Raw genomic sequence first — 24,524 nt, 5'->3', positions numbered from 1 at the left:
TAAACCAACTTACGTTTGAAACACGAATATTACATTTTCCGCTGATTAAATTTACATTATCATTAACATATAGAGCAGCAAATACCTACCAGTTATAAAATAATGCACTATAGTTACTGGAGGGCTTCCTACTTTGCAGCTCAATTGACAGAGGATAGGTGGTTATTGAAACTGCTAATGTATTGGAATTTCTCTTATAGTTTACTCTGTGGGAAGTCTGACATGACCATTTGAATAGCAAGCCTTTTATACACAACAGGGATAATATTTAGAACAATGTCAGCTACAGTAACAATTCATAATCCCTAAAATAATGATCATGTACACTTATGAAGAGGCTTTATTTCTAAACGTATTTCTGATTCGATCAAAATCTCGTCCTTGTAACTTATTTGCTGTATCGGAATGCTTTAACGGTTACTAAAGTCATTTAGAATCAGTAATGGCATTAATGTAATTATTTTTATTTCCTGTATATTTTTTTGTATTTTTTCTCTACACGGCCTACTTCACCCCAGACTGAGATTATGAGAAGCGACCTCCAGATGTGGAGGGTGGCTACAAAGACAGTGAATAAGTAGTGATGGACAACCTCTAAGGATTGGTCTTCTAGTTTAGGGGTTGGCGGTCAGACCGACAGACTCTAATCGGTGTGTGTGTGTGTATGTGTAAATATAAGTTACTGCAAAAGCGTCAGACACGAACAGATTATTTTTAACTCACATTTAATACGGTATAATTGCGTACATTTGTGAAAATGGTTGTGAACATTTATGTTTGTTAAAAATAAGAATTTGTGGTATTTACAACGGCGAAGATATCGGTGTTGGTCTTCCAGGTTGTAACTCCACTTGAATTTGTAGGCAGGCCTATATGTCCTCAAGACGTTACCGCCCAGAAGACGAACTTTAAGTAGCTGGTAATTTTTGATGAGATAAATAACAGCCTATTATCGAAGAGACTGTTGGTGGTATCTTTGAATATTGATTATTGTACTATAGTATTCTGTCGGTTCTTTGATGTTATTTCTGATTAAATGCATTCTACGTCAGACATTGGCACGCGTTTGGAACACAAGAGGTGCACACAAGTCTGTTTAAAACTCTCTGGTTAAAATACATTTGGAAGACCAGATATTTATGCTTCATTCAGTCTGACAGGTTTATTTCTGCAAACAAAGACAACACACAAATCGTAATATCCGTAACTCGAATTGAACCCTAGTGTTAATATTTGACAGATCGAAGGCGGTTCAGGCTTACAAAGCTTGGCCATCATAAGTCAAGTACCATCAACAATGACGTCTACACGAGCACCAGGACCTCCATAAAACCTTCCAACACGTGTCCACTGCACCCTATACAACGCATCCTATGCAACAACCATACATTTTCTGACAAAGCACTTGGTCATTAACTTACTGCATTTAGCAGAATTGTTCTTGAGAAGCAGTAGGCGTTCAGTGGGTCGAAAATACTAGTAATTCACTCTTTGCAAAATCAGAAACTTTATTACTATTTTCAGAAATGTCCACCAGTGGATCCTTATCGTGATTTAGATGAACCCATTCTACGCCCATACACTATATGTTTAAACATCTGTTATATAATATTATTCTCCCACTTTAGACCTTCCGAACAACTTTTTATCTTCTGACTATGATTGTCTTCTGAGTTCTTACGTCGTATAGTATGATAGACGTTTAACAACATTTCAGAAGTGCTTAATGCCTCTGAAACGTCGGTAAGCTGAAATCTCTCGTAGCTTCTGGTTTTCTGTCTAAAATATTTGATATCGTTTCAGTCTCCTGTTAGTCACAGTTTTAACCGCCTAATTGTATTTGATAACGAGTACCAAATTAAGAAGCTACTGTTCCTCCGTCATTCATAGATCCACGCAGTCTCTCCAAATATTCTTCCCATAATATCTCGGTGTAAGATGCCTTTCCCGTTTATTAGCAGCACCCTGATTCGCGGCTAGTGCTTCGATGGGTGATCACGTAAGTTATTTTAGCACGTGGCAGCAGAAATATTTATGATCCAATTTATTGGGTGAATATATGATATAAATTTTTGGATGTCATAATTAGTGACTTACATTCATAGAAAATACCTTTTCATACGAATTTTCTTCCACTTTATTCATTTATATGCAGGAAGTAACTTCGTCCGAAATAATGGTGATTTTTACCAATTCTACAAGCTACCTTGAAGATGATGATAATAGGACTAATAATAGCACCTATTTTTTTAAAAATATTGTTATTAATTTCTTATTATTATTTCCAGAAGACCCAACACCAAATACTCTGTTGTTCCTGCCATTTTTGTAAGTTATTTTGTGATTCTGGTTGCTTTACGTAACCCTCAATTAGCAAAACACCTTTATTCTGTCTGGGCATAAATAAACACTCTAATTAACAGTAGTTTGTCGTTATTGTGGAAACCTTTTAAAAGAAGATTACAGCCTCAGAATCGTTATACGAGCTCATTATAATGGAACAAGTGTCTCGCCACCATCCCTATTAGAAGGGATGAGACGGGATGCGGTAAATTAAGGTCTTGTGTTTTGTAAACACTTAGTGAAGAGTACACGCAGAAGAATAAGCTTAAAGCAAATGTTCGTAAATTGGTTAACGAAGCACAATATATAAGGTGATTTTATTTAATGTGGTATGGTAATAATAATTAACTTACATAATTTAATTTTTAATAATTGGTCGTTACGATTCAATACCAGAGTGTATACTGCAATTTCTGTACAATAGGTTCTGTCTTATAATGATTTACTGAACCTGTCGAATTTTATGAAACATTAATTCTAGTGGTACTAAAGAACTCTAGACAGGATTTCTGAGTATTGCTAAGGGAGTAAGTTTATCAACAATTTTACGTTGAGTGGTTAGCAATCCGAAGTTCTGCTCAGGCTAAGGATTATTAGCGAGCTCCTATGATCATGGTAATGGACTTGTAACATCCAACTACATTTTAAAACGAAACAATAACATAAAGGATAAAAGAATACAGGTTTTCAAAAACGCTCTTATGTACTTGAGAGGCCTCTATTTTCATTTATTGCGCTGTCGGCGTATGACTCGTCAGAACTGGCGAAAATGAAATTCTCTGTGTTGAACAGTAAATTACTTTATTGCTGCGTTATCTTTGAAAGTCGCATTGAAAGCACAGAACTAACGACATTTATTTATGAGGTGAATTGAATGTGGAATCATCTTGGCGGCGACTGAAGCCAGTTCATGCCAAACGCACCAACAGACTTTCGCCAAACCTAGACTCCGTCAGATCCCCACCATAGGCGGCACCAGAGCTTCGTTTGCGTTTCTTGCTACCATAGTCCTAATGTAATTTCAATTTGCGAATCGTACGAACGACGCACTCGTCCATTCAAGTGTGACGGACATTGGATGATCTCTTTTTGGGGGTAAATAGATGTGAAGAAATTTCTTTAAAGCCACTTTCAATAGATCTACAGATACAGTAAAAATTGAGGTAAAGCTTAGCGCATCTTAATCTGTTCTTAACTTTGTTTCTACGCAGATATCACTGTTAGCTTCAAAGTCCAGCCTCTTTAACCTAGAGAAAGAGTTTCTTGATAGAAGATATGTTCCCCAGTGTGGCATGGCCGTGGTAGAAAGAATAAAAGTCGAGTTAGGAATCGAACCCCTGTCGTCCAGTAATAGTTATTCATGTTACTGTGGAGGTTTATCGGCCTACACGTGCTGTCCTGTATATAAATGTAAACAATTTCAAAATTAGCATACATTTTAAAGCTGCGGGTAGAACAATAAATAGACAAAGAGAAGTCATTTATTTAATGAGATCATAGTAATATATACAGACTAAGATTGATCTTCTGCATTATTAAATTTTATGTCTTCGTCGATTGCTTTTCCCGGTCAGGAAACTCATCAGCCCACTGTATCATCCTGTGAAAGAAATGTCGGATAAAGAGATGGATCCGTGACATGTTTTAGTGCTACCCATCAGGAAACACAATTGCTTTACCCCCATCTCCCCTTAAATCATTATTTTATGCCTACTACCTTGTATAGAATATGCCGGGCTTTAACCAACGTCGAGACCTTAGAAATATATTTTTATACTCTTTAAGCTCTGACAACTCAGCTTGTACTTTATGCCATCGTAATAGGTACATAGAATTTCTAGTATAAAATCCGAGGTAATATGTAACAAAAATAAGAGCGACTAAGACACAGTTCAGTATTTTTTTTACATGGACGATGAACGAATCATGTTGGGACTCCTGTCGTTATGTTGCATCGTCAGTGTCAACTCGCATTCGCTGACGGAGTAAAAAATGTGCTGTAGAAGTTTACATATGCTTCAGTTTACTCGATCATTTTATGTCCTCTCATTTCCTTATAGTAGCGACGGGGTATTCCAAACGCTAAGTGAGGGTAGTGATGAGTTGCTTTATTTTTGATCGACATACTTATGAGCTACGTAAAACAGTAACATAGAAAACGAAGGTCCTATATTTAAGGGGAGAGGAACATATTTACCTATAATAGACCTATTAGATGACACTAATACCATAAAATTCTGTAGTGTTGCAGAACTCTTCTTATTTCTTCAACATCTGTGTTACATGACAATGGAAAGAACTGTATTTCGCACACTTTAAAGCACGCGGGGCATCAAAAACTCGATTGTTTCATCCCTGACATTAATATCAGTCGGTTAATGACATTTAGACTAATGTCACTGTGGCTTACGTTCTGATATCCGAACGAAATCAGAGATACACTTTGCAGACATTTACCCGATTTGATGAAAGTTGTAACAGCTTTCCTTGAATGAGTTAACGAATTTCCCTTTATTTATGTTTATCTGAGATCTGAGGTTTTCACGACGGAGAACGGCGTCTTTTGGATTATGACGCGAAGGAATGTTAAAAATCATCAACAGGATCACATGGTGTCACAGACCAGAGGGTCACATAAGACATATAAGTGAGCTTCTTTTATAATAGGGTAATCAACTTCCATGTATCTGTTTTATGGTAATTTTCTCTTCCACTGACTAATTATGAGCCGGGATAGCTCAGTCAGTAGTGACTAGCTACGGGCTGGACGGCCGGGGTTCGATCCCCGACGGGGGCAGAGGATTTTTCCTCTAGCCTCTGCGTCCAGACCGGCTCCGGGGCCCACCCAGCCTCCTCTACAATGGGTACCGGGGTCCTTTCCCGGGGGTAAAGCCGGCCGGGGCGTGATGCTGACCACTCACCCCCATCTAGTGCCGAGGTCAAGAAAGAGAGGAGCTATACCTCCGCTCACCCCAAACGCCTACATGGCGTATAGTGGGACAAACTTTACTTTTACTTTACTTTTACTGATTAATTATATTGACAGCCACATTTAAAATAATTTCTCACTCTAAAATATCTCAACAGAGTTCGCTCCCGAGAGAGGTCAGTGTTGTTGCAACACGTTTAGACGCAACATATCCTCATCTCTCGGTGCCATGCGATTGTCGTAAAACCGAAAGGAGATGAATGTGACACTTCAGCTGATAATATATCGGGATGAGCCTCTCAATATTGGAAGAGGAGAATATTGTGAACTGACAGATAGTGCACGCCTTCGTCACACGTTAATCTTACTGTCCTCCACAAGAAGTTTCGTCTCTGAAGAAACTGTAATATTCTTTTAAGACGTACTAAAATAATAATATGCACTCAAAGGAGCTAGGTTTCTTGACAACGAATTCCAATGTCCTGACCTGTGTGTTGTAAAACTTTACTTCTCCGTGTTTTTTATTTTAAGTAAATGAATATTTGAAGCAGCCAAACCTTATTTACGGCCAAATGCAAATATTACTTCTGTGAACATAGTAAATTTTAAGAAAACTGTCATGTTAATATCACTGCGAAATCGTTGTTCAACGACTATTTAGAATCTGGTGTGTTCGCCTAGCCTCCTTGTTTAGCGATATGAAATAGGGGTGTCTGTAGACCTAGGAAGGAGGTTCCAATTAGAAAATCAACGTAGTAGTTTGAAGGATAATATAAAAAGAATATTAAATAAGCAGGTTATGAAGCTGTGGACCGGGTTTGACCGACTCGAGATATTTATCAGCGGACACGCAATGATCAGCCTTCGAATTCTTTAAAAACGAGAGATATCTGTATACGCTCAATAAGGATCAACCGATCGTGAAGTGTCTTATGCAGTCCGTGAAGTAGAGTCTAGATTGAGAAGCTAGTAATCGCTCAGTTGGTCAATAAATTTTCAGGCTTTTATGGTACCTGAATTTTTTTTAATATCTTCACAAGATTCCAGTTTTGGTCCCTATCCGGTGCACTTGAATCCAGTCCACTCATCTATATCTTAATTATTTAAGATGCGTTTTAATATTATTCTTCCGTCTACGCCTTGGTATCCAAGTGATGTCTTCCATTCAAGTATTGCGACTAAAATCTTGCACACATTACTGAACACCATTGAGCGTGCTACATGATTTTATCATCTTAACAAGAGAATGATTTTTGAAGAGTCAAAGTTTTAAATGTTATTAAATTAAACATATGTCTTTGTAATATGTAATAATTCCACTTTTTAATTTGTAGTAAGGGTGTTCTTCAAAATTCTAATACGGATAAAATGACAGGCGTCTGGATTAGTCCATAACAAACAGAAGCACAAGACATTTGGCTTAAATTCAGGTCATTATAATATAAAATGTTTGAAAGGTGCATCTTAATTTTGTCTTAAGAACATATGCACTAACATTCATTATCCATGTAGGGCCTATGCAAATATTTGTGTCGCATCAAAATTTTGAGAACAATAACTATAACAACAATGATAATAGAAATGACGGTAGGTTTAGCAGTAACACTAGGAACAACAACAACAACAATAGAACCACATTGTGGCGGAACAGCTCCCTTGGTCATGCTAGTTGCCTACATTCTAGGAAAAGCGCCCAATCAGACCGACAGGCATGAACGTGCCTATAAATAGTACCTCGCCCACGCTATAACGTGAAGTTCAGTTAACAACGGATCAGAAATAGATTAACGTCGCGAGAAATGTAGATTTCTCATTGTAAATCGACACAAATGTTATTAGCAGGAGTTATATGGGTCAACTATTTTTAATAGTGCCGGAGGAAAGTTCGATGGTTCCTCTCGGAAACAGTTCCTTCTTTACATGGAAACCCCCCCCCCCTCGTCTAGTCTCAGCGCACAGCCCATAAATCTGTATGGTTCGTAGATACACATGACCTCGTACCCTCGCGTCCCAGGACCACGTCATAGAATTCGCTGGATTTTGTGTGCTTGTATCCAAACAGAAACGGCATATGGAGGAAGGAAGATACAGGTTTAAAAAATCGATTACAGAGTTTCCACATCACAACTCACAACTGTATCGAGCCTTCATCCATTTTCTGCAGTTGTAACTGACTAGCTGTCAGATAGAAAAGATTAGAAAATAACGAAGCACGTCGAAAATATCTAGCTGACTTACTTATTGACTAAGTAACCAGCCTAATTTCTGTAAGACTTGAGGTTCTCACAGCGGTGAGTATGAAGATTTCCGTCTTCTGGGTTGTTGCGCTGTGTAGTCTGGTCGATGTTTACCAACGTTTCAGAGATCATACTGCCTCCGTCATCGCCCTGATGACGGAGGCAGTATGACCTCTGAAACGTTGGTTAACATCGACCAGACTACACAGCACAACAACCCAGAAAACGGAAATCTTCAGCCTAATTTCTGACTATTTCAATTAAAACCTCCATGAGGATGGATGAATGCAGATAAAGTTGTAGGAGACTAGGTTAAGAAATTACAGTTGCAGAAATAGTAGGGGGCGATGAGGTTTAATAAGATGCTGGATACTGGGAACGACCCGTTCTTCAAGTGCCTGAGCACTGCGGGTCCCAACTTTTCGTTGGCTTGATCTATAGATATTCGGTAGGACTCCTTGGACGAGGGATCGGCCCGTGGCAAGACCTCTACCTGTATACAGGACAGCACAACACAGAAGAACGCGGACAGACATCCATGGCTTGAGTGGGATTCGAACATGGCCCACGCCTCAGACCGCGCGGCCACTGCGGACACCCGGTTTTATAAGAACGCCAGTATTAAAGTAGATTAATAGCATCTAAGATTATTAAAATTCAATATTTAAAGTTAAAATCACTCTCATCATATTTGATATAAATTTTCTGTACGGTATAAGGCGTGAGTCTTGACTCCCGTAACAGTGAACTTTTGAGTTTGAATCCCGCTAGAGGCACGGGTGTATGGCCCATTCTTTTGTGCGTGTAGTGATTTGCTGTGTGGATGGATGCCTTGTGGTCAGCTGACCCGCCCCCCCATTCTCCAAGGCGTCCTACCAAATTTGAAGAAAGATTTCAAAGTCTGGCAGAAAATTGCCAGAAGTCCAAGGCTTATGGTGGGTTATAAAGCCCGTATGTATATGCAGTACATCCATGAAGATACTCGGGGTTTTAAGAGGTTATATCTTAATAACCATTTTATGTGTTGAAGAAAATAAAATATTAAGTTGAAGGTTAACTGAAGAAGTTGTCAGTAGATTTGCACTTCTTTCGCGGCAAGACAGATGTCATCCACGAATCCTCTGATTGACTGCATTACGATTAACGTGTCTATAATGGGGTTGTACTGTCCTGCCTCTCACCACCTTCTCAAAAAGACGGAAAGGCGTCCTATTAAGATAGATGTTTCCACTGAGATATAGGCCATGTCATATATTAATTATCACATATATCGTGGATAATTTTGTGAGAATTTTCAGATATAACACAAACGGGTAACGTTTGACCTTAACTGCTACATATGGGTATCAGTAACTCGATATCAGTTGAGGTGTGTATCAGCTGAAACCAGGTGGGGCCACGACTTTGTCGTTCCAGAGTAATGCATGCGAGAATTTACTGACAAACGTTTTGACTAAACGTTCAGTGTTCGTACTTCGGTGCCTAAAATGGCTTAGAAAATATAGAATCCTAATCCCGTTTCGACTTACATGATACTCTATATTATACAGCATCTTGAATTTATTAATTTGAGTAACAGATGTGACAGAGAAATGCAGGTAAGACCTTGATTGTACAACAACGTCCATATAGTCGACCTGAGGAAAATAAGACACGTCGATTTAATTCTTTAAAATTTATGACATTGTAAAACAGTGCAAAGGATTATTAAGATTAGCCATATTCTTTGAATGTACCAGATAATCTTATTTATAGTAGAACTTATGTAATTTACAAAAAATGTTCAAAGGAGCCGAGTAAGCTACGTAAAATATGCAGGTAAATGATTTCTATAATAATTATAATCCTACTAGGACCAATGTTTATCATGACGTGTGTATGTGTCTGAGGAATAATGTAATAAATTTATAACTTTATATTAAACTACGATGTTGTTCCAGGAGGTCTGTCCATGACGTAATTTATTATTTTTTAACAAAGACATCCTCCTAGACAGCCACCAGAATTGCAGGCGGCGGTTTCAGCTGCACGTGCGTTCTACTGACAGGGTTGGCCAAACCACGGCTCACTGGTCAGATGCGACAATTTATCGTACTTAAAGGATTGTTGTACTCGTAGCGAAAAACAACTGTGGTTATGTGACATCGCTGATGGCAATCGCATGGTTTTACCGTCCTCTGAAAAATCAGAGTTACCAAAACGTTTTACAACCCTGATTAACAAAACATGCGCAATATAGTGTATATAGTATAGTCTTTTCCTCAGTACCTTCAAGAAATTGTACAGATAACGCCATAAAAAATCACTACCTCTTCCCCCCCCCCTCGTTGTAATTTACAGTCAAGCTTCTATACTCCATTTGACGATAAATAATTCATACTGTTAATGCTCTTTACACAGCATTGCAAAGTAACTGAATGTGTAGTAACAAACATAATATTAAAAATGGCAGTGGTAATGATATAATAGATTGTGGGTTTTTAGGTACGTTGTGCAATGAAATTTTAAAAAAAAGAAAAACGTGCAAAGGAAAATCATAAGAGATCCAAATAATAAACAAAAGTAGGCAGAAAGAAATAACGGCAAGAAATAAAAAAAAAACAAGGAAGAAGGGTAAATACGAATGAAAGGGAAATTTAATTTTATGGGGCAAAGTCCTTCTTCAGTAACTTCCGCATATTCTGAGTCTGGTGATTACAATTTACATTGTCATACCCTATTTATTTAAAATCCATTTTAATATTATGCTCTCATATGTTCGTGTCTCCAAAATGATCTATTCCTTTCAAGTTGTTTTGACAGATTCTGTTTGCATTTCTCCTTTCTTCCATACAAAGTAAAAGAAACGCAAAATGAAGAGAAATAAAAACGAATGAAAGTTACAAGTAACTGGGACGCCGTTGAGAGGGTTAATTTGACAGCCCCATCGGGTCGGCAGGTGCTGCGTTCAGTGGTTCCTCCCACAGGCGCAAGGAGCGCTGTGTCCGCTTGTAGCTCGTGGAGCGCGCGTCAGTTCTGTCGCTGTAGGAGTGCGGGCCGGTTACAGCTCTAAACAGCTTTAACAGTGCGTGGGAAAAGTGCTCCGAGCCACACCGTTGTCACTCCCCCCACATAGGAGGGAGTGAGTCGAGTGAGCTGTTAGTGACAGTGGTGACTTTCTTAGTGTTCACACTTAACTATGGGGCATTTATTTAACTGTGCAACGTTGCTTCTGTTTATCTCCGCTACGAAAGGTAAAATGACTGTAGTTCTTTCTATGCTTTACAATTCATCTATACACGTGATATTGCAGTGTATAGTTTTTGTCAAGTTGTAAATGTTGCCAGTTGCAGATGCATACTGTGTTCTGATCAATGTAATTTCATTTCGCTACAAAACGTAAAACCAATTATGATTATGTTCATTGGCATTAGAGTGAATGATAACATTATTACATCATCTTTTATCAAACTTTTATGATGATTGATGAAACTTTCAGCAAGTTACTCACCGATAACAGGCCTGTAAGGATTAGTGGTTTTCCCCAACTTTGTTCAATTTAAATATGAATTGAAATAGTCTCTCTCTGGCTCTGAGAAAAACTTACCTCACTGCAAATACCACGTGGAATGACTTGAGGTCATTTAACTTCTTTATAATCATGGTAAAGCTGAAGTTACTTATCCACTGTGATTAAGCACAACGCCATGAAGATGTGTGGAAAGGTGGAGGTGTAGCCCCACACATTCGTAAACACGATACTAGATGGAGATGAGTGGTCAGATTCATTCGCTCGCCGCTTAACCCCCGGAGAAGTCAAAGACCCCTTCCTGTTCCTCTAGGAAGCTGGATGCTATGGAGACGAGAAAAATAATTGTCCCTACCGGGAACTAAACCCCAGTAGTGTAGTCTATAGCCTAGTTACTGTACTGACGAAGGTACTCCGAGCTCCGGCCTCGTTATTAGGTATGGGCTATAATTTTCTTCTGCCGATTTGGGGGCTGCGTTTTCGAAGCCCATGGTTTTTCTATATTTGTATCAGCAATTTTATTTCCACGAAAGCTGTTAACATAATTATCATTGTGTGCCATTATTTTACATAGAAAATGATGAAGACAGTTCCTTGGCTGCACAACTGCTTAGGACGGAATGATCCTTCACTACAAAGCACGCAGCAAGAGGTGCATAGGCTATGTGCATGTGCGATCAGGTTCATGTAGCGGTAACAATCTGGGCGTGTATTCGAGAGGTCCCCGACTGCTTCCTAGCCGGGATGTCGGATGTGATGGCCGAAGTGAGTCACGCGTTTTCTCAAGGTCTTGAACTCGATTTGGCGTATTACCATGGGAAAATGCCACGACTGCCTCTTTCTAAATCCTTACTAATATTCCCGATTATTTTTGCATAAAAATTGATGCTTATAAACTTGTTGGTTGAAAAATGTTCCTTTTATTCTTATGGGCTATTCTGGTATTTTTCTGGGGAAACTGAGTTACGTCTACGTCACATAAACTCAGGTTAGTCGTCTTCCCACCAAGATCGAAACTGAAATGTTTAAACGAAGCTTGTCGGTACAATGTATGGACTCCTTAGTGGCTGCAGTTGTATATACACAGTTTCAGTCATAACATTTGTCACTACACAGACATATTCGATAAATTAAATTCTTGGGTGATTTTATTCAGTTTCTTTTGGCTTCTGGATCACAGCTTGTACATGGATAATAGAGTACGGTGCTTGTATGGAATGTTCTGCTCTCATGTAAGAGATCCGTAACTCCATTACTGTGTCCCCGCTCCTGTGTCAGTTGTAAACGCATGCGGGAGACCTACAACATGACACTCCTCTGTGCACAGGGCTCTAGTTCGAAACCGGAACCCACTTTCGTTGTTCTGTTACCTCACCTTGTGTATTCATAACAGAGCTTCATTATACTGAACATTGTAGTTTAGAGGCAAGCGTGTATAAATCAGTCATGACATTTTTGTGCCATATACGCTCCCGTTTATTTGCTTCGGTTAGAAAACCTACCGATTTTTTTGTCTACAAGCTAAAAGACGTAGTATTATGAACGCGGTAACGACTGTTCAGGTTTTATAAATAACAAAAAAATTCTTGACCAGCTGAGCGAATATCTGCGGGGAAGCCCCTTGATCGATTTTTATATACGTACCTATTTCCGGAGAAGAGGGTGCACGTGAAAATATGCAGAATAGGAAATCAGTGACTTTTTCCGTTTAATTGATTCCACCCACTTATTTCTGGAAGTTACCGCGGGAAATGTTTGTATGTACGAGAAGTGACTCATCTCTTCATATTAGCAGAATTAATTAATACTGTGCGTGTTTCAAGGGAACGATAGTATAGAGACGGGTAAATGACGAAAAACTAATTACATTTATTTTAGTAGAACCAGCAGCTTCAACCCCACTAGTACCAAAAAATCCAATTGGACACGATTCTGAGCCAGTTACATCCAGTTTCGAGTCTCGTAAACTGTTTCTATAAAGTCTAAATCTTTTTATTATTATCCTACTATCTTCTTTTCATTCTTCGAAGTGATCGTATTCAACGAAGTTTACCCATTAAAATTATGTATGAATTTCTTGTGTCCTCCATCCCACACCACAGTCATCATAACTATTCTAACAGTAATGGGCGACCACTGCATTAATCACGAAATTCCTCGTTTTACAATGTTTCAAATTCCTCACTGACTTTGCTTTTGCGTGAAAATATACAAAGAGGTTTAAAATATGAGGACAATCTGTCTTCTGGGTTGTAGCGCCGTGTACTGACGTTTCACAGGTCTTTGAGATAAGCCATCGCCTTGTAGGTGGAAGCTGCAAGGACCTCTGAGACGATGGTAAATGTCACCTAGACTACCCCGCGCTACATCTCATAAGACAGTCATTTTCGTACTCACCGCCGTGAGAACCTCAAATTTGTCAGGGGCAAAGGGTTCATTTTCACCTGCACTTCTAGACCAGTTCTGAGTCCCACTTGTCTCCTGTCCAGCGAATAACAGGGGCTGTTTTCAGGGAAAGAGACGCCGGAGTTTAAAACTCATAATTTGATCCATACGTGGTTTATGGCTGGACAAAATCCAGAATCTGATGAATACTGTACACATCCTGACTGCTCTCTCGAAAATGAAGTTTCATGTTGTCTTCCCATCTGTACCCAGATATTCAGTGCGGTTCTCCACTCACTTCTGTAGCCAGCTCTTCATTTCCGCGGGTGTGCTTCGATCACCACAGTCCCAGCCAGAGTTCCAAAGGTGAAGACGTCCGTGTTACCTAAGCAGCGTGCAGATGAAACTCCGTGCACGAGAAAAGAGGGAGCTTTACGTTCTGGCCGACTTTACTATCAGGAATTCATTTAAAACGAATCTGATTGACCTACATCGGCAGTAATGTTTGACACTCGCGGGAATCAACCGCTGGTATCCGAAGTCCCTTTACAGACTGACATTTCCCGAACGTTGATGCTGGTTGTGTTTTTGGATTGCTTGGCGTCATATTGAAGAAAATACGGCGAATAAGCCAGTGTTATCTCTAGAATCGTACTTGAAACACGATTTAGTTACTGTTCCACAATATTCGACGCACTGAAGTACATAATGGATGCGTTGGACCAACAGACTATCAAAATGCAATTACGATGGCAGAGGAGAAAGATCTGTGTCAATATTGTATGAGCATTTCCCCAGAATCGTGGCTCCATCTACTGTCGTGAAATAGAGAAACGCAGTTTAAAGCCACAAACACTTTACACGATTGCGTAATTATATTTCTGGCAAAGTATGAATTCAGTCCCCAAATATGTCACAGTTTTAAGTATCCTGGAACAACACTAACGAACAAAAACTTGCCTCCGACATAAACCACATACACGAGAAGTGTCATATCAAGCCTTCTGTAGTAATGATGAGAGCTATTTTACTAGACCGACCATTCTAAATGAAATTCCTGAATATTTTCTCATTACCCCTGAACGAGTTTTCAGAATGTATTAACTAACGCTGTGAAGCAGCGCCCTTGGAAAGGAAATATTTACTTATCTGCAAAATAAACTATCCTCCTCCTTTAATCCGCCATTGGCCCCTTCACCGAGCAACATTAATCTAGTTCACATACATCGTATTTCAGTAAGTTTAGTCTTGATCTTACCATCTATGTCTAGTCTACCGAGTGACGTTTCCCCCCCATATTTCTGTCTGCTTTGCCACACCCCCCTTGTCGTATCATCCTTGATTTAATAACACTAATTAGTATTTCATTAAGAATTCAGATCATGAAATCCTCATTGTGGATTTACACCCATCCTTCTCTTACTTTCACTTTTAATATCGAATAATTCATAAAAATTTGTTCTTAAAACACTTTCAATTAGTATTCTGCTCGTAATGTGACGGTTCCAGTTCCACGCCAATGCATTACAAGACTTACGTCTTGTAATTATAATTTTGTGTGGTTTCAGATTGGAGACGGTGCACCGTTAGTAGTATAATTAAAAATTTTCCATTCTCTCATCCACAACTCAACAATGACCAACTGTGCGTTATTAATCTGATTTTATAAATTATCTGATCTAGTACATTGTGCGTTTTGCATATTTTATTATCGTTTAAATCTAAGTGACTTAATTTATTTTAACTATTATTACAAAGATAATGATCTATTTAGTATAAATGTTCTCTACAAACATAGTTTTTGATAATCTCCGTGTTGTTATCTTTCTGTATTTATTATTGTGTTCTTATGTATTGTATCTTTAATGGAACTTTTGGCTGTTGATGCAGAATTGAATTGAATTGAATTGAATTCAAGGACCATATTTTATCAGTGGCATTAAATGAAGCAAATTTAATGGCAAGTGACGAAAGATGTTCGATTAAAGAGCCAATGCTACCAGATGTAGAGCTAGGAATGCTGTGGAAGTAAACTGTTGCAACACACTTTCGGACACCTTGTACTTCCTGTGAGTTGATCGATTGGATCCATTAACGAATTGGCCCCACTCTGACGGTTTGCCAAGTCTGAAATCCATCTCTTCGGAACTTGATATGTAGTGACGGACAGTATAATCTGTGTGACATGAACATTCAAATTTTGAGTCAGTTTGAACTCATCTTCCCATTGTTACGTTTACTCTTGTAACGTGTCTCATCATGTATGTTTTTAGAGTTATCGGGTTCGAAACTCGTGCCACACACAGTTCGGATGTTCTTTTTCATGTATTTCGTGGCTTTCTTCAGACCGCCGTAACAAATTGCCAGGTCTAAATGGTGTCGTGTTCCTTGACTTCATGAATTCTTAGCTGATCAAAAAGTCCGTGTCTTTATGAAAAGGTGTAGGCCCCATACTAAAGTACGCCATTGAACCCTGGCTTAAGCCAGTTGAATCGATATGCTACCACGCTCTCAATGTCACTGTTTTCTTCCTCTGCGATGTAGTTTCTTTGTCTGAGGTGTTACTACAAGTATGTTGCAGTATCTGAACGAATTTATGTGGCTAACATCCGTCCGTCTCGAATTGGTCGTTTTATTAAATATTTGTTGAAGTGTACAAAATATGAAGCCCGTGATTGTGCTGTGTTATTTTCACCAACGTTGTTCTAATATGTGTGCTTACCGGTTGTCGTGACAGGTTTTACCTGGTAAATTTTGGAGAAGGTAAATTCTCGCCTACTTGCCATTTGGAATCATTGACGCTTTATAATAAATAACGTTTGTAGGTAAAATAGTCGTGGTGTTAGTAAATAACTAATACCACTAAGAATAAATTACTTTGTTTTTATATTTTACCATTATATAGCTTGTCCTTTCTAACTTTATATAATTGTGTTTCTTAACTGCATGGGAGAGAAGGCGTGAATTTTGAATGAATCTTAAGGGGCGTGGAATTATGCAGTGGTGTCCCATAAGAAGGATATAACCTAGACTAGTTGAGGAAAATTACGGATGTTTCGTGATAGCAGGCCTTCAGACCAAGAAGCGAACTTAAGGCTTCTGGAATACGAAGCAGGGGCGACGTTTGAACGAGATTAATTTTGAGCCTGGTTCTAGGACAGCACGTTTTATAAACATTTCGTTATTGGGGTTTCTCTCACTTAGATTACGTGCCGGATTAAAATAATTCCTGGTGAGGCATTTGAGACAATTTTGTCGAACTGGTAGAAGAAGTGAAACAGCTTGAGTAGCGCAATGTCTGTGGGAATTTGTCGAGTTTTAATAATGCTGTCACCAGAGGATCTGGGGGAGGGGCGTGACTTCAAGTCCGTAAAATGAACGTCGTTGCAGAAGGCAACAACAAAAATTATGGAGCCATGGTGTCAGTAACGTACCGTAATTTGAGATGTGATAAGGTATTTCAATTCGGACGTGATAAAATAATAATCACAGTAAAATACAAAATTTTGGATTTAAGAATACTCAGTAATTTAAATTATGCATTTCTGCTGAATTATGAAAGGAATTAAAATATATTATACTAGAAACGGCTCTCAATACACAGAAATATCTTGTACAGTATATGTGATCTCGCTTTGTAAGTTTAAGGAGAATATTTATTGACTACTAATTCTGTAAAGGAATGCAAAACTATAAATGTATATAGTAATCTAAGAGCACATTTTGCTGCTTTTACTTTTAACTTGAAATATTTTTATTCATAGTACGAAAACCACACTTAGTTATTTTATTGGTTAAATCTATAGGTAAAATGAAGCAGTTTATGCCACATCAGTATTCTGTAAAGGCTGAGATAACGGTATGCGTATTCACATTCAGACTCCAACCGTTTTGTTTTCAGTAAAACGTCCATATTGAAAGTTTCTAAACTTTTCATTTTCTCTGTTGTCTTGTTACTTGCTTCCTTTTAAGTCCAAATATTTTCACCAGCACTACATTCTCGATCACCATAAATATTTGTTTTTATCTGAGGGTGAGAACCCAAATTTCAAGCCCTTAAAAAATAAACATCTTTTTTGTTGTTTTTAGTGGTACCTTAGCGTTATAAACGGACTGGAATGGACTGGTTCTGGCTGCCAGATCAGAAGTTAGTGCTGTGTTGAGAGCGTGAGCGGAAAATGAAATATAATGCTGAATGTTGCAATTACCCTGGCTTTGTTAGACGCTGTAGCAATGTGTGCAGATCTGATTGGAAGTTTGTAATTCAGTTTACCTTTCAGTGGTATATTATATGCCTTGCATACGAAGTTTCAGCAGGCCTATACATGTGTACTATGAGGAAATGCACATTTGATTGATCGAACAAAGGATGACCGATTGGTCGCTCCCAGGCCATATTAATTTATTCAGCTCTGTATTTCATAATTTCGCGTTTTAGACTGGGTTTTTTGGTACGGGTTACAGTGGCAGCGAGGCTATGGTCCCTAAATGACATCGGTCGTGGTTTCGAATTATTGTTAAACGCAGATGAGATATGTAATTACCACTGAGCTTTAAAGGCTTAAGTATAAAGATGTAATTATTGTTTATGATTTTAGGTTGGATGTTGATATAATCGGTTTTGCTAGATGTAGTGCTTTGATTGTTATCATATGGCATGCTTATTGAGTCTGTCATACACAAATTTTCAGAGGGTGGGGAATGACTCTTTGGTTTTAGAGGATAACGCTGATTTTACGACAAAGGTTAAGAAAATAACTGAGATTATAATCATACCAGGAATGGTAATCATGCAAATCTAAATGGATAGAATGCACATTCGAATGTTAAAACATTTCTCTCGGTCTTCACTTGGGCGAGGAACTAGCTGCCATATAAATTCCATGGTGCGGAGTCTGTATTTTACAACCTCAGAATTGCTTAGCTAATCAACAAGTTCGTTTTATACGACCCTCAAGAACATTATCGCGTTCACAGGTCACCATTTGACTGTAAAAAAATTTTGCGCCTTCATAATGACTCTAAAATTTATTTTAATATTATCACACATCTCCATCTATGTCCCAAATGGCCACTTCTCTGTAGATTTTCTAACCAAATTCCTGTATCCATTTCTCATTTTTCCCATGTGTACACTCGCCAGCTGCTTAAGGACGACTTGAACCGTGTAGTTACAACAAAACTCTTCAACGAAACTAGGAATTATTAGTGTTGAATTATCATGTGTATAGAATGTGTCTATATCATGGGTGACTCAGTCGATCTGAGTTTAAACATTAGTTTTCCAAGTATATTCGTATTTCTGGTGTAAATAATTTGTTAACCAATTGTTTCATGGATGCTCAAATTTCATACATAGTCCAATAAAGTGTAACCTTTTAAAATACGCTTGGATTTACATAGCTAATTTGCATGCTTTTTATGTCCTATTGAAGAATGAAACATTAGTTTAAAATAGGAGTCATATTGTTTATTTTTCGACACCCCCCTTTCTCATTCTTTTGTTGAATGACTGTCAGGCTGCGATATAAAGTATTCTATGACAAAGTGGGAAGAAGGATTGGTTTGAAGACCTATTGTGTAAGTGAAAGTGGTAGTGTTGAAGTAGGTTTATAAATTAGAGCGAATGAAACACATGCAAACTTTAGCCGGGCCACAAACCGAAGTGCTGCTAATGGGAGAATAGGATGGATTAAACATTAAAGTGTCCCATGCTGCGAGCGGGGCAGATTTGCTTTTAAATAAATTAAATTGCGTTTCTGAGTTACACGTGTATTTGAATTCCCTTAACTTCTGCCCCTAGCACCGAAATGACCCAGCCTGAAAGTCAACCCCTAATAGACGGTCGGTGGAGAGGGGAGGCACATCTGTGGAACGTGGTGGTGTGGGTTTAGAAACCCGTGTCAGAAGCTGCACAAATTTGGAAATGTGTACAAATGGCTTACAGAACTTGCACAAAACCTCTTGTTTCATGAAAAGCCAGTTTTACGTAAAATAAGCTTCTGTTCATCGCAAGCCACTGAAATGAACACTTTCGTATGAAAAGCACCCACTTTTCTCTCGGCTATTAATAAATTATGTAAATGATTAAATTACGTGCGTATTTTCATTAATAGTTTATGTCTGTAGCTCAAACTACATAGAGTCGTACGATACGATATTTAATAAATAATGAACTGGAAATTCTATGGAAGAAAGCTGTCGTGGCCTAATTTAAAGTAAAATTTTATCCCAAAATTTGTTTTGGACGCTGTGGAAAACAGCGAAAACCTGCAATATATGTATTACCGTACCTCCATCAAGTTTTGTGAAAGTATATCAGCTGGTTTATAGTTGAAAGGAATACAGACTGACGGACAAGAATTTACATAAGCCTACCACTTTTCTTTCCTTATGAATCTAGTCAAAAAAGTAGCGAAGTTAATAGGATAGAATGTTTGAGAAGAATGTGTGAACTCGAACTGTAGAGCTGTCTGTATGGACCGAAGTGTAGAGGATTCAACGGGCTTCCAACAAGAAAACTGAAGGAAATTTTAATTCGTGTAGCTGGAATGGGCTATGATATTAATCAGTGACGATGGTCGGAGTTATTTTAAATTAGAATGACACCTTTTGCATTTTTCCGATTTTCTTGTCTGAGACTTTATTTTTAGGCTTCTGTTTGACGTAGGGTTATTCAGTTTTACTTCGTACACGTTTGTTTGTATAAGCAGATCTATATCTTACTCAAAGATTTACCATCAAACAACCTGGCACTGGTGCCACTACCAGAAAAGTCGGACTTACACCTCGTACAAAGAAAGTGCACGATAAGAAGAGCAAGGATAATAAAAAGGATGGATGTTAGAACAGGGAATTAATGAATTGAAGAATAGAAAATGGATAAGGAAGACAAAGAAGAAAGATTGACACTAAATAGAGAATTTAGAAAGGAATGTGATAAATGTGGGAAGGAAGTAAATACATAATAGAACATTTGGCATCAGATTTTTATTTTCCAGTTTTTAATTTAAAATCAAGCATTTGAGGTAAGAATCAGTTCTATAATAACACATTTCAGTAACCTAAACTTGCATGACTTTTTGTTTATCTTTTGTCATGCCCAGAAACGAAAATAGGAAGAAATAAAATCTTCCACAAATAATATATACGGAGAACAAATCGCGTTGTAATCCAGCAGCTTGATTTATTTCTGGAACGTGCCATTTTTCGGTGAACACACAAAATGGGCACAAAAAGAAAGGAAGTTCTGACCACACGCGTAAAAATAAGAAAGACTGTCACGTTTCTCTGTCAGACTTTGAAGTTAGGATGTTTTGCAACTGTAGAAGGCAGTCTGCAAGAAATGGTCCATTATCAATACAGTCGTGAATATTTAAGTCTCTGTGAAAGTTGTCAATGTTTTCTCTGTCATATATGTCAGTCTTCCTGATATTTTGTGGAGCATTTCCTAATCAAACCTACTGCCACGGTCACACCTCTATCAAATATTTACAACTTCACTTGCTTGTGCGTGTCAGGACTCCGCACAAAGGGGTTCGCTGCCCACTACCTCTAATGTGATATCAATAAGGTTCAAGCATCATGTGATATGCTTCTCTTGTGCCACTTTTTAAATCGACAAAACTGTGTTCAGCCAGAGTGCCGATATTTGCATGAAGAGATCTACTATTTTGACATTAAAACTTTGAATAATATTTTTTACGACGATGTCTGTCTTCAGGGTTGTTGCACCATGTATTCTGGTAGAAGTTTACCGACGTCTCAAAGGTCCTTGTAGTTACATACTATAGCGAGTACGATAATCAAACAATAATTTTGTAAGGTTGTTGTCAGAGGATCCGTTGTAAGACTAAATACTGTTAACTGACGTATGGAACGTCAGGCTATAGGCCTATTTATAGATCCATATATACAAGTAGGATTTGGATACATATTCCATGCTCCAAAAGAGAGTATTGCTGGAAAGAGGTGCACATTTAAATATATAGCGATAAAAAATGTCACAATCTCTGTAATAATATATCAACATGGTCACAAATGCGAGTCGGTATTTCAGGTAAATGTAGGCGATGTGGTTCCCAGTTCTGTGACAGAATATGCGCCACAAATTTAATCTACGTAATTTTATAAAGTGTCCGTTATGACTTTAAAAATCAAAAAGACATGACGTAGAAGATATCCGCATTCCATACGACATCCTGATAATGATACTCACCAAATCCGTCGATTGTGGCACTGGTACGGACTTCACTCATCGGGAATTTTAATTGTTCAGAACTAAATTTAAATATGCTTAATGACGCCTTTCATATTCAGAATTGATTTCAGAAGATTGCTCATATTATATACATTAATACAAGCCTGTAAACATTTTCAATTACATGTATATAATTTCGAAACAGCAACGATGTGGATCAATGGGGAGGGCGTAGTCATTTTTGGCTTGTAATTTCCTTTTTCAGTAATACTTAACAAACTGCAGTAGTATGTATATATATAATGTGTTATTGAATGTATCAGCGTCGTTACGGGAGATCAGCATTGGTTAAGATATGATCAGTACATTGAAGTTAATTTTACGGACCGGCGCATTTTCATCATGACTTTGCAGTTATTAATCATGCAGGATGCCGTGAGCGTAAAGGAAATTGAAGAGGCTAGATGCCGGGAATTTCCGGTATTGTTTTAGCAGACGTCAGATATCTCCTGTTATTTTTGCTGGCGTCTTATTGTGGCCCCAGGATGAGCGACGCTACATGCGGGCGGAGTTTTCGTCTCTCTCTTTTCACTTCTTCTGCTGGAAAATGACATTTTCTTCATATGACAGAAGGAGACGATTCACGAGTCTGCTCCATCAAATTCGTGCTTGTACCCCAGCCTTGTAATAAGATTTATTTCTCGAAATAGTGCACAAACTAATTAAATTATATGTAATTATTTACATCAGATAATTTTTTTGAACTTATTTGTTGATTTTGAGCAAAAATTGTAATATATCGTTATAAAGTAGTAGATTTAGTCTTTCATGTTGTTACCATATTACTAAATAGGCTGTGGGTTTAAGACATCTAAATAACCAATTAAATAATTTTAATTAATCTTGATATGACTAACTCCATGGAAACGGTCTAGGGAACCTGATAGTCGCTCAGTTGGCCGTGAAATTACTGGCCTTTTGTGGAACCCGAATGTTCATTACCGTGTTTAGAGTAGCTTGTCATTGTACTTGGTCTCTGGTTTTCCCATTGTGTTTTCGGATGTGTTCTATATTTCGCGTCTGTCTTCTTGCGCCCTACGTGCGCAACCCTCATCGTCTCCTCGATTTTACCACCCCACTGATAGTCGTCGAAGAGTATAAATTCAGAAACGCCTTATGTTATCTGTCGTTCTTATTTGCAACTGTTATATTCGTGTGTTAATATGACCTGCTACCAGTTCATTTTGTGTATCTGCGCTGTACTTTTGTTAAAATGTACTTTTAATTGTTTCGTATTCTGCTTTGTATTCGGGAAGTCCCGAGTTCAATACTCGACCCGAAGACCTGTTTCAGATTCTGAGCGGTTTAATTCAGATTGACTATTGAAAGCGCTGGTGCTTAATCCTAAAATAGCATCTGATTTGTTCACACATTTTCTAATTCATTTTTGCAACTATATTTACTTACGATGCTTTGTAAACTATCCACGTGAGAAAGCGTCGTTAAATGACTGTGGACTGTTTTCATTCACTGCTTGGAGCCATCACTTCTGATTTAGTACGAGGTATGGAATTAGTAAACTTAGGCATATTTATTTTAGGCACTTCACAAAATAATTTTTGTGAATATATTTAGTGTGGTTTATTTAACAACACGTACAGTAACTTAAGATGATTAGTGAATTTGAAAGGATGTAGAATGAAGTAGTTTTTGCCTAATTTAATGTATTATCACGGCATTTTTTGACGAAGGAACTGCGGAAAACGGTGAAATATTTATGCCAGGATAGCCGGTCTGCTGGCAGATGTTTGAACCTGAGAACTCCTGGGTACAAAGCAGGATTATTAACCTCTCGATCGCGAAGTTAAATAGCTTTAAGTATTAGAATCGATATTGGGCAAGTACGAAGTGAACCTATTGAGTATAAATCAATTGCCTCAACATGGGGTTCAGTGGTAGGATATTCTAAATATGTTAATGAGTAAATATTTTCCATAAACGCCGAGTAATTTCTTGCCTAACTTAGTAAAGCAGACGCTTTACTAGGAAGATTCCGCGCCTTGGAGTCGGTTTAGTAAAGAAATTTCACTTACACAGCTAGATTGATTGATCTGCTCGAATCATAAAATCGGAAAGGAAATCCATATTTCACAGGTCGCTGTGTTGTTATTTTCCGTTTCACACAAAACGCACGTCAGCAGTATTTGCATCTCTCTTACTGATATATCATACATCATTCCGAATCCCATATTGAATGTTTACAGTGTGGCTTGCACCGCAAAAGATTCTATGTCCGCTGTGTAGAAAAGTTTGAGACGAGAAAGTTAAAAAAATATGACGTACGTAAATTGGTTTCTGGTGTATGTAATGACGCAAGTTAAACTGTGGGAATTTTGTAGCTTTGATTAATATCGAAACAGGATTATTATTATAGGCTGTAAGGACCCCGAAGCAGGCAGCTGTAGCTTGCAAGGTTGCCACTCAGTTGTTAAGTCGAGACTAAGGAAAACCAGGAAAACAGGAAGACCTGGAATCCGACTGAGTTTCGATCCAGTCTAAAGCCTTCTTACACTGCTAATCTATGAGGTACTGAACTAGTTATATTTGGGAAATGCTGGATTTTTTATCGTTATATTTCTGTTTAAAATTTTAAGATTAAAATATATCCAGTCATAATTTCCCTTCTTTTTGTGTTTGAAGTGGAGAGTTTGGTAGGACTTGGAAACGTGTAAGACCCAGTATGATATTGAAAGACTGATCTAATCGAAAATTTGGTGTGAGCATCGGATGTGGTTAGAACCGGTTTAAGGTCCAGCGCAATCACGTACTTTGGTATTAGCGATTTAGATACTTAGTTCTGTTAACAGAGTCTGCGGGGGTTTGAACAGTCTCATTTTTAAATACGTAATTTATGAAGTGATA

The 24,524-nt window shown here is 38.1% G+C and overlaps 1 protein-coding gene across 5 annotated transcripts in view; it reads left to right on the top strand.

Annotated features, from left to right (window-relative positions):
- LOC110839727 (kin of IRRE-like protein 2) overlaps positions 1-24,524 on the top strand; it is a 577,271-nt gene that overhangs the window by 120,463 nt on the left and 432,284 nt on the right. For 4 of the 5 annotated variants that reach the window (XR_002546605.2, XM_022084195.2, XM_022084194.2 and 1 more), the window contains exon 1: positions 10,509-10,742. The exons of the other annotated variant lie outside the window; for it this stretch is intronic. Coding sequence is in view for 3 of the 4 variants with exons in the window: in XM_022084195.2 (XP_021939887.1) it covers positions 10,688-10,742 (55 nt within the window). In the remaining variant the exon portion in view is untranslated. Of the gene's footprint in view, positions 1-10,508; positions 10,743-24,524 lie in introns of those variants that run through there. 5 annotated transcript variants of the gene reach the window in all.

This window comes from Zootermopsis nevadensis, unplaced genomic scaffold (assembly GCF_977971745.1).
Source record: "Zootermopsis nevadensis isolate Lab colony 2312 unplaced genomic scaffold, Znev_1.0 Znev_ptg000022l, whole genome shotgun sequence".
NCBI classification, from domain to species: Eukaryota; Metazoa; Arthropoda; class Insecta; order Blattodea; family Termopsidae; genus Zootermopsis; species Zootermopsis nevadensis.
This window is presented reverse-complemented; position numbering and strand designations above follow the sequence as displayed.